Here is a 12,070-nt window from a genome sequence, read left to right as displayed (position 1 = left end):
GATACCAACATAATTATTCTCAGTGTGGAAATATTTTAAACAGTGACATCATTTTGTATACCATACAAAAGGCTGTAGGATTTTGAATTATGTAGTAGACATGAAGCAGCCAAATCAGTTTGACATCACGCAAATTATTTTAAAGTGAAGTAACCATCATAAGGTCTGGTCCATAATTCTTTAATGTAGCCAGGTTCTTGAGAGGTTCTACTGAAGTGGTTCAGGACTTTATTTATAGCACTGTATAAGTGAGAAAATGTTGAGAAATTTGTTAAGTCCAGAGTACCTACAGTATATACATGTTGTTTTTTTTTATTTAGCCATTGTATTTATGATATGCATTGAAGTCTAGTAACAGCAGAGGTCATAGTGGAATTGTAAATTTCAATATTGTTATGCAGTGGATGAAAATGCATGAGCTTCTCTGAGTGATGTATTATTTGAGGCTGTAAAATATTATTGTAGCACTCACATTTAGAAGTTCTGTAGAGTGTTTTTTGTATTTATAGGCAAATTCTTCTGCATGTGTTTACTTGCAACTAGTGGCTTAGCTGTGAAGAAATGACTGCAGTGTGCATGTTGCTTGGGATCTGTTATAATACATTTGTGTCTTATGATATTCATACAAGGTGCTATCAGAAAGTTCCTGGACTATTATCGTAACTGCCTCTATGAAAGAGGATGAGATGGGAGGCCAAGGTCACACTTCTGCAAGCCTATTGCATGACAGAGCACTGCGAACACACACTGTTTTTACATGAGTGCTTTTTCAACTTTGTGTTTTCTTTCTTCTGCAATGGACGGCAAAATCAAGCAACATGTCTGCATAAAGTTTTACATGAAGCTCAGTAAATCTGCTACCAAAACCCTTGAAATGCTTTGTGAGGCTTTTGAAGAACATTCTTTAAGCTGGACAGCAGTTTTTGAAAGGCATTCATGTTTATAGGCCAGTCAAGTGTCAGTTGAAGATGAACGTTCAGGGCTACCAAGCACCAGTAAAACAACAGAAAATGTTGAGAAAATTTGAGAACTCATCCATGAAGACCATCGCTGAACAGTCCATGAGCTCATAGACACCGTTGGGATTAGTTACAGACTTTGCAGGAGATCTTAACAGAAAATTTGGACATGCGCTGCATTGCTGCGAAGTTTGTACCCTGACTCTTGACAAATGATCAAAGACAGCAGCGTATAAACATGTGTCTTGAGCTATGGGAGAAGGCTAACAAGGACCTAACTCTTACCTCTAAGATCATAATGGGTGACGAAAGTTTGATTTACAGTTATGATCCAGAAACACAACAATCGCCACAGTGCAAGAGCCCACAATCACCAAGGGCAAAAAAGGTGTGGCAGGTCTGGAGATCAACAAAAAGCATGCTCATTGTTTTCTCAATATGAAGTGGACTGTTCACATGAATTTGTTCCTCCTAACACTACAGTCATCTCTGACTTTTACTCTGGTGTTTTGAGATGCCTGAAAGACAATGTGCAACAAAAAGGACTAGAAATTTGGTGCAACCACAACTGGCTCCATCGTGACAAGACGCCTGTTCACACATCCCTGAAAACAGCAGAGTTTGTGACTAACAACATTGTTATCATTCCCCATCCTCCCTACTTGCTGGACTTAGCCCCCTATGATTTCGCTTTGTTTCCCAAATCGAAAATGAAACTGAAGGGATGACGTTTTGAAACAGTGTCTGACATTCAAAGGGAATCGCAAGCAGTAGTAGACAGCATTAAGGAAAATTACTTCCATGGTGCTTTTGAACCTGGAAAAAATTATGGGATCGCTTCATACATTCCCACAGAGATTACTTTGAAGGAGATGGCAGCCAAAATTGAGTAAGTTAAGCCAGCATATCTTTTTTGACCAAGTCCAGGAATATTTCAATAGAACCTTGTACTTTTGTATGTCAGTGATTCATGAACTTGGTCATTCGAATCTGTAAACAGTGATACTGCAAAACATGTGTACTTATTGTGTTTATAAATAATAAATGAAAACATTTTCCACAGTTGTGTTAATCAGCAACATATTGGTCTATGAATTACAGGATGCATGAAAATTATTGCTCTAAGGGACTGACACCAAGCTCTACCACAGTAGTAGTAGTTAATGGTATAAGTTACAATATTAATTTAATTGTATTTTATTTTTATAAATGGTTTTTATTAATATAGGCACTTTTATGAAACTACTGCAGTGTAATTATGTAATTTCTCCATAAATAACTGCATTAGGGATGGAAACAAGAGAGTAGTGTCCATGACATAGTCAATTTATACATTTGTCTGTCTTCCTGTACTTACAATGTCAACATATCACCACAAACTCAAAAGTGTTCAGGATGCATAAGATTGGAGGATGTATTTTTATGTATATACTGCAATATTTACATGACATTCAAGGTTATTTTCAAAGCATTCATATAATAATGCACACAGTCTAGTCCTGATCTTGTATCTTATTGTTTTAGTCACCTTGGTGTATACTACTGTTCTGTGTTTTTAACTAGTCAGATTTATTTGTAAAGTATATAAAGTGTAACACTTTATTTCAATAATGAAACAGTTCAAAGTGACAGTAAGTATGATGTGCAAAAATTTCAAATCTAACAAATAAATATATGTACTCTTACTTCACTGAAGTATTAATGTTGATTCTTACCATCTGTTTTCACTATAGGACACTCAGTATTTGTTTAATGGATCCCCACATTCAGTCCCTGTCTCCTATGGGTGTGGATTTTCTTGTGCACAGATCAAAACTGCCATCATGGGTCCAGACATATTTGCAGTCTTCAATTACTGGGAATAATGGAAACTATCTCATTGGTGCTTTTCCCTCACTTAACATTCAATGTCAGAAATCCAGAGTCAATAACCTAACTTTAATGTTCAGATCAACTGCTCCCGTAAGAAACCTTAAATGGGGTTTTCATTGCAGAAGTTCTAGATGTGATATTTGTCACTTACCTCATAATCCTGGTAATGTACCATACTTTTAAGCCTTGTTAGTTCTAAGATGTGTGAATTCAAATTCTGAAGCACTGGTATTTGAAGACAGCAGATTATGAACAATAAAGGGAGAAGATTAACATCAGCTGAAATGAAGAAAGGGAGTTTCTTGAAAGTGAATTAAAAGCGAAATTGATGAAGGGAACAAGAATAAAAATTGCTGTGTGAACTCTTATCAATAGGGCCCTGATATTTTGAGGGGTTTTGGTCGTTACTGCATATTCTAAACCTAAGAGCATATTTCTGCATATATGTTTGAAATTAAGGATAATTTCAATATTCTATAACAAAATCGGTTTTGCCTGTGTTTTGGACATCACTTGTCAGTTGCTATTCCAACTCTCTGAGTAACGGCACTTTTACCACTTACAATACAAGCAGGTAGCTTAGCTATTTTGAAAGGGAGGGGGGTGGGATTTTCCTGCATTTCATTGACCACCACAGCAGACAGTAGCATCAGAGGTTGGTCTTGAGAGAAGTCTCTTTGGTTAATGTGTTACACTTTTCCTTAATAGTCTGCATCAATAAAGTGTTCGTGTACTGAAAATGCCTAAAGAAAAGTGCAGCAGTAGATATTTAAAAAAATGATGGGTGTCACATGAATGTTCCGAGCCTTCGGCACCAGTGTATAAATACTGTCCAATCAAGTCAGTTGATGTAGAAATATCATTCTCAGCCTGTAAACTCATTTTGATGGACAACAGATGTAGTTTGTCTCCAGAAAACACTGAAAGACTTCTAGTTGCCTATTGTGATGCTACTTTCTGCAGTGAATGATACATGTAAATCGGTGAGTCTGAATAAAGTGACCTGCTTCTGAAGTGCATATTGTCCCGCTATTTAGCGCATAAAAATCCAGGCCCTAGTTATCAATAAATAAACAGTATGGGCCTAATGGTTGAACACATTCATGAAACACAGAATATGGTAAAATTAACACAGTAAAACATCACTTCAAATATAAATACTTTCAGAAACTCGTCTTACAGCACCACACACTAGTATTTTAAATGGAACATGCACAAGAACAAAAACTTTTCTAAAAAATAGATAATGCTTAATAATTTGTCATTTTATCTGTTAAGTGCTGTGAGGCATAATGTATAGAATTATATCCAAATCATTGCAAATGTTAGCTGCTCACCTGCATTAAAAGCATATTAATGATCACAGAGGAATAGCAATGTGTGGAAGAAAGAACAACAGATAGGTCCTAGAGAACATTATACAGAGAAATAATTGCTTTACTTCTAACATGTGATGCTTTGCTTCAGTTACATAGGAATGGAATTTTTCAAAGCCTCTTCTGCTCATTGTGTGATCAGAATATCAAAATGAACAAAAATAACAGGCCCAATAACTCTGAATATTACTCACTCCTTACCACAGTAAACCACCTCACTTCTACAGGCTTCCAAAGATACACAAACTTGACTCCCTCTTAAATCAATATTTAGCTTTGTTGGTTGTCCCTGTTTCGTCATAGCACACTTTATCCATATAATCCTCAGCCCTCTGGTTGGCAATGCAGACTCCTTTGTGAAGAACTCAGAACAACTCATAAAATTAATTCATGAGATCAACCTTCAAAACGAAGACTGCTTTGTAACTTTTATGTTAGTCTATTCACCATCGTACCAGTGTAAGAAGTCTTATAGGATCAGAATCAATATGGATCCTTCTTTCCCAGAACGCTCACCTTTACAAGTTGGAGTTATAATGGAATTATTGGACATCTGTTTAACAACCACGTATTTTCAGTTTGAGTATAAATTCAATAAGCAGAAAGAGGGTATAGCAATGGGTCAGTAATATATTTATGGTACATTTTGAGGAAATAGCATTGGATCCAACAGACCACAAAAATGCTAAATGGCTCACGTCAATGACACTTTCATGGTTTGGCCATGTGGGCCAGCAAGATCACAGCAATTTCTTCACCTCAGCAGCCTCAGATCTGCCATTGAATTCACAATGGAAGTGAAAGTTAATGATATTCTTCCATTCTTGGATGTCTTGGTCATGAAGAGGGGTCCTAAACTGGATATGAAAGTGTACTGGAAACCCACTCATACAGGTCGTTTTCTGCATTTCAAGTTCAACCACCCATATCACATGAAAAAGGGAGTTGTTCATAGTTTGATCAGTCAAGCCAAGGTCAGAAGAATCCAGCAAATACATTAAGAACATGAGACACAATTTGATGCTTAATGAATACCCACAAGAATTCGCTGACTCCATAATGAAGCCAACAAGAAGCAACCAACCTTCTTCAGATATAATATACCAGGGCACAATCATTATCCTATATGTTAAGGGTATCTCTGAGAAATTCAGACACACTGGAAATCATTTCAATGTCAGGATCATTTTCAAAACTAAACATGGGACACTGAGGAAAACTGGATCAGCTATAGATGCCCAGCAGATGCAACAGTGTGTACAGTGACTGTGACAGATGTTACATTGGTAAACAAGCAGACCTCTAGAAGTACACATTAAGGAGCACAAATATAACCTGATCAAAGATCTGCTTGAAAAATCAAAATCGGCCCACCATGCATACGAAGAAGGCAATGAAATATTGTGGCATATTTGCTCAAAGCAAGGAACTGTGGAGTCACAACAGCTGGTTGTTATTAAGCAACGGCCTGTTAACAACAACAGAGGAATGGTGTTTTCTGTGAAGTTGGTGCCAATGACTGTGCAAGCAGCAGTGGAATACATCATGCCATTGATAAGCATGCACTGACAGAGGAATGGTGTTTTCTACGTGATCCATGCCAAGATGCTGGGACAATTCGGGAATCTGGAGGAAGGGGAATGTCTGTTGTTATAAGGTGCTACCAAGCAATGGCTAGTGACGACTGTTAACAGATTCAGAAGACTAACCTAATGTGTTTTACATTGATTTGTGAAGTGTGTAGAACAGTAAGAGCATAATCCTTGTAGTTATGAGTTATGAGTTCAGTAAATCTGATTACCAATCCAAACCCCATCTACAGTCACTAAAACACATGACGGTATGTTGGAAAGAAGTGAACCAAACACAACCTACAGGAAATGCAAGGAATCCACCCACATGTCCCGGTAATCATCTAATGAGTCAACCCAGCTTGGACATCTCTCCCATCTGGACTTCTATTATTGTAGCAGAAGTCAGAAAACTACATCTCTGTCCAGTGCAGACTATGTGTGAAAATTGTTTTTATGTTGTTACCATACAGAGAATTTGTCTCTTTAGTCATGACTTCTGCTCTGGTTTTAACAATAGCTCTGAAATAGTGCATGGACATAGGCCCTAGACCTTTTTTATGTGGAGGCTTTTAATTATCTTAATGTTTGTCTTAACTCTTGCATATGGTTTATGTTGTGCTAGGTTCATATATCCTATCTTATGTTGGTGCTGGAGTCTGGAGATAGGGACTAGCCCTTATTGACTGGGCCCAAATGAGTAGTTCCACCTCAAGATTGAGACATAATCCAGCGTCTGAAACTTTGTGTTTTAAATAAAAACGGGATTAGGGATAATGTCCAGAAACACATTAACTGTATTAATCTACCATTATCACAAACTTTTAGATCTTACAAAAGTCCTGCTTTTGGCTGTACTGTAATTCCTTGCTCTATCATATTTGTATCCTTAGTTGTATGCTCATCAAGGTCAGTTACTTCTAATATAGAACCAATTACACTGGAAATTATGTAGAATTTCCTTAAACATCCAGTTCTTAGGTTATTACACAATGATGTTTCAGCTAAATAGGGCATATAGCATTATGTGAGATGGAAGGTCATGAACTGTGGTGAATACAAAAGATTTTGGAAGGAGGCAGTCATAGATTATTTGAAAATGCCATGTTGGCACATGCCTGGATAGACTAAGGAAAACCATGAAAATGCTGTCAGGATAGCTGGAAGTGTGGTCAATATTCAAACTGAATACTTCCTGTATACAATTTCAGTATAATACTGCTACCTGCTGTCCTTAAATGTCTAAAAATAACAGTTACATAATGAATGGGGTCAACAGTCAAGAGTTATAAACACTTTTAAACTGTATACATAGCATCAACAAATAAGGCAACCAACATATGATAACAAGACCAGTTCTCTCTAACATGGACATAATGTTTCATTCACGCGATATATTTACATACAGAAATCATGTCCATTAAAAATACTCAAGATATTCAATGTCAAGTGTCTCATTAAACTATATTAGATTCTGTTCAAGAACTTTTTAATGTTCATTCTTTTTGTTGAGTAAAACTGTAACTGAGACATGGAATTATATATACTGTGTAATTATGAAACCTGGGTTTCTTTTATTACATATAGACCTAATATAAATTTGAGATCACTTGTTGCCTGTTTATATCAATGAACATTTGAGTCTTGGGGCCCAAAAAAGATTGTACTGGTCCGTACTACTACATGTGTGTCACTGAACATGTTCTTGTGCATTACAGAACCTCTTAAGTTTAATAAGTTCACCAACAATTTGTAATAATGTACCTTGCTGATTTAAAAATTATGGTAATTTGGGATGTGGCATCATGTATTCTGGGAGACAGATACAAAGTTTTAAGAAACATGCTCACTCCATTTTCAGGGTAGGCATGACTGTATGCATAAATACCACACGATCACCCTTCATATTTGATGTGGGTGAAGGATCAGCTTTATGCTCCACCGTTTGTATCCTGAAGCAGCAACTCTTTATACTGTAGTTCGACAGACACCTATACCTGATTAAATCAGATCTTTCTGTTCCAAATGTCATGGATCTGGTGAGGTAAATGTTAATGTTTAAGGAAAATGGTAGACCAATGTAATTTATAAAATACTTCTTCTTAATTTAAGACATAAAGGATAAATGTAAGAGCACTTTCTGTGCTTCACTTGGGAAGGAGAAAGTCTTGATGACGTGTATTGAGAGCCAGGAAATTTTACCATCTATTGATTCCAAAATTATCATGAGTATAGTTTTTCTTTCACATAAAAAACCCTTATAAAAATCCTGATGCTACTGTCCATCCATACTGTTCATCAATTTAAACAAATTAGGAAAGGATTTTAAGGTATCTTGGAAAGGTATTAACTCAACTTACTTGAAATGGGTAAATATTGGAAATACATAATGAATATTTTCTGTATTTTTCTTGTGTGTGTTTAAATCCAAAGCAGAATTGGACTATATACTTTCTTCAATACATTTCACATCTATTCTCAAAATTACCTGTATTTATAAAACAGTATATAGCATCTATACCATTGCAATATCCTTACAAATATCATAAGAATTTTCAAAAGGAAAAACTTCTATATTAATTGTGGAAATAAATACTTGCTAAAATCCCCTGACTCTAGTCACAAGTTTGTAAACAGATAAAATATTTTTGTTTATTCTTTTAAGCAGTGTGATCTCTCACAATTATTTCATTTCATTTCATTATTCTGTTATGTACTTATGATATTCATGCATCCCTCTCCGTAACAGGCGCTTTCTTCCTCAATCATCCTCGATAACACTCGGATCCAGCGGTCATCACATAAACACACTATATTCTTCTAAAGACACATTTTACACAGTATTCACAGTTTTAACCACTAGGTCAAGGTGTAAACACACAGACTTCACTAACAAACCAAATGTCTTCTCTAACATGACGAAAAAATATTCCACAACCTCACATTGGCGAAGGTACCACGTTTTGTTACTGGTGACCCGTATATCACATGTGAAGCAGGTTATCATGGTCATCTCTTCATCATGAGACAATGTACGTTACAAATTATGGCATATCCAAAATAGGCGATTCAGTCACTGATCAACTGTCATGATTTACTGAGAATAATCAAGACTGGACTGTTCGTTCAGTAGTTGTTGGGAAGTAAGGAATTCTGTAAGTTAAAGCTATAGAAATTATTATAGACCACATTGGAGCCACTGTCCTTAGACATATTAAGTAACATGTAAGTGAACAAAATGCTGATGATGCAAGCCATGCACATTCCAGTTACATATTGAACTAAAAAATACAGTTCACAGAAAACAATACTGTACAAAAGTTGTACTCAGCTCCAGGTTATTAATATGAAAATAACTGGAAAGTGGTTATAATATTGAATCGTACATATACTGCCTTGTGTAGTGAACTTCATGCTTACATTGCTCTTATGGGTGATCCACTAGTCCAAAACTCCAGCAAATCAAAATCAGAATAGTGCTTTCTAGTATTACTGAAATAACTTCATTCACTTGCAAACAGCAATTCAAATAATGAAAATAGTATATTATTTTTTGTAATTCATAATGAATTTGTAGAAAATGAATCACAGTGTAACATATCCAACAAGTTTATGCTACTCAGTAACTGATTCTAGCCTCACTTCTAATTCCTGCCACCTCTCAAACAAAACATGCAGAAAAATGCAGGAAGATTACTACTACTGCTTCTTTGGGATAGCACAGAAGTTAATTCTTATACGCTTCGGTAATTAACATTCAACGCCATTAGGTAATGTCTTTGGGGGAAAAAATTCAGTCATAATACATAATAAATAATTTGATTCAGTAATTTATAAGGAGTAACAATTTTTACTGCCACTTTCTTGATAATATTGACATTGTGTAATACAATATAAATTCTCTTCAAATCACAAAAGAAGTGTAGAGAACTGCAAAAGTCCACTGATACTACAAGTTGGTCTCTAGCTCAAGAGATGTTTAGAAACCCCACATACAGTGGCATGTTTCAAAACAAGTTGAATGGGCCTCCTTGATCTCTAATGTGGCCTTATTTCTTCTGAAAATTTTAAACACTCTTGTCCTAAGACTAAGAGTACCTTACACGTCCAAGCAGTATAACCAACTTTGTTAAAGCCATCTTACCACCCTCTAACAATAAGCCCCAGAAGCATATGGAGTGGTAAGGCTGATGAACTGACATCTAAAATGTATCCAATACAATAAATTCTTCTTCATTCACAAACTTTGGACACCATTTTCTCCATTTCAACATCAGTGTCAATGTCATGATTGACATTCTCTTCCACAGAATGTTTCTGATCGTTGGCGAGCCCACCTGTAGCACCAAAAGGAGCAAATCCTTGACTAGAACTACCAACAACAGGGGACGCTTCTTTTGAATCCGGAGCACTTTGAAGACTGGATGCAGGCGGAGATGAAGTAAGCTGAAATGCAGGATCAGCAAGGTCCTCGAGACCTTCTGGAGTTTTCAGTTTACTAAGCTCTTCTCTCAACTGACGAAAGTGCCGCTGAAAAAAAATATGAATTTATGTTCTGTATTCCATTCTGAAACTAATATCTAGAACTGTAGGATCACTGTCTATGGATTAAATACACCTTTATAAAAGTCAGAATTTTAATTCAAACACAAAGAATACTTATGTATTTACAGATAATGCGTTGCTTAATGTTTACAGTTTGTTGCACCTAATTCGCATACTGGGGAGTGGAGTCCAGTTGGGTTCACTCGGCACGGCGGCCACTGATCGGCCTATTGTACTTGCCCCGGGTGATAACGATGGAGAATTGTGTGCAATGAAAATTGGCAGGGGAAACCGAAGTACTCGGAGAAAACCTACCCCAGCACCATTTTGTCCACCACAAATCCCACTTGACCAGACCCGAGTCACTGGGAAGCCAGTGACTAACTGCTTGGGCTATGGCGCAGCCTTTGTTGCACATAACTGTCAATGTTTATTTAATCAATGTATTCACAGTCTTTCTCCCTTTAAATGTTACAAATTTTGGCCAAGCATAAAAGAAGACTATATACTCACACATGGCTAAATAGATCTGTATTACGGCACTTGACATGAAGAGCTGCATTGGTGGCTACAAAGCATAGAAACCAATAATAATACAAACACTACCTTGAGAGCCATTGCGTTCAGAGAAATGGCTCTTCCAGTACGCCTGTCTCCACACTGGGTTTCCATGTCAGAGATCCAACCTTCAATCTGATTTAAAATTTCTTGACGCTTCATCCAAAAATGTGTATGAATGACCTATAAAACATAATATGTATTGATGTATGATGTATTTATTTTATATATTATATTTTTAAAAAAACTAGTATACAAATATAATATATTTAGTAAAATGTATACGATGAATTCATTTTATATCAAAGAACTGTATGATCAATATTTATTTTATGTAAAAATCTCATCTTGAATTTTATTGAAGTTTTAATGTTTAAATATTAGAGAATAACTTTATTATGACGTAAATAGTTTTTGTTATAAATTATACATAGATTTTATTAGACAATTAATTGATTGCATTAGCAAGATAATTTGACACAATTCTGTATCTAGGCTTCGGCCTCAAATGGATGTGATGGAACAAAAAATTAAAATTAAAGTTATAATAACCATGCTATTTTATTCATAACAGGCCATCATGCAATTCCTAAATTTTATCAAGCTACAGTTATAATTCAGACTTTTAAAATGTCAAAAAATCTGAAACACAAATATTTGCTAAGTATTAGATTATAAATAGCATACAGGGGATTTTACACTGCCTCCTGAGGCAATCTACAAAGAACACAGGATTTGGGAGCTGAAAGATGTTGGGAAGACACATGGAGACAATAAGTTATACACAATACATTTTATTCTTGTGTAACACCTCAATAATATTATTCTAGGATCTTTTGCAGGAAAGAACAGCCACTGTGCTACTGATATCACATATTCAGTTATCATTATATGCCATACCATTTATTTTTTAAACATTCAATTTGTCATACATACCTCTCTGAAACATGGACATGGATTTCTAACCTGCTCCAGCATAGCCCACTTAACAGTAGCCTGACAAATATTGGAGTTATATTCTCGTGAACTCTGGTTGCCAGAAGGAGTTCCTCTGGATCGCTCATAGCCTGGTTCATTGAAGTATGGTTCAGGAACTAAGATTAGGGACTGTATAGACACTAAGACCTACAAGAAAAATGAAGAAATAAACCATTGTGATTAATGTTTCACTTATGACCTTACTGGCTTT

The 12,070-nt window shown here is 35.9% G+C and overlaps 1 protein-coding gene across 4 annotated transcripts in view; it reads right to left on the bottom strand.

Moving 5' to 3' along the window:
• Positions 1-8,412: 8,412 nt before the first annotated feature.
• LOC111872355 (baculoviral IAP repeat-containing protein 6) overlaps positions 8,413-12,070 on the bottom strand; it is a 98,298-nt gene continuing 94,640 nt past the window's right edge. For all 4 annotated transcript variants that reach the window (XM_023866145.2, XM_033754640.1, XM_033754641.1 and 1 more), the window contains 3 exons: positions 11,818-12,006; positions 10,930-11,064; positions 8,413-10,308 (listed from right to left, as the gene is read on the bottom strand). In XM_023866145.2, coding sequence (XP_023721913.2) covers positions 10,012-10,308; positions 10,930-11,064; positions 11,818-12,006 — 621 coding nt within the window. In that variant the 3' untranslated portion in view covers positions 8,413-10,011. The remainder of the gene's footprint in view (positions 10,309-10,929; positions 11,065-11,817; positions 12,007-12,070) is intronic.

Source organism: Cryptotermes secundus, unplaced genomic scaffold, assembly GCF_002891405.2.
Source record: "Cryptotermes secundus unplaced genomic scaffold, Csec_1.0 scaffold55, whole genome shotgun sequence".
In the NCBI taxonomy this organism is placed as follows: Eukaryota; Metazoa; Arthropoda; class Insecta; order Blattodea; family Kalotermitidae; genus Cryptotermes; species Cryptotermes secundus.
The sequence above is the reverse complement of the archived record's forward strand: the minus strand, read 5'-3'. Positions and strand labels throughout refer to the sequence as shown.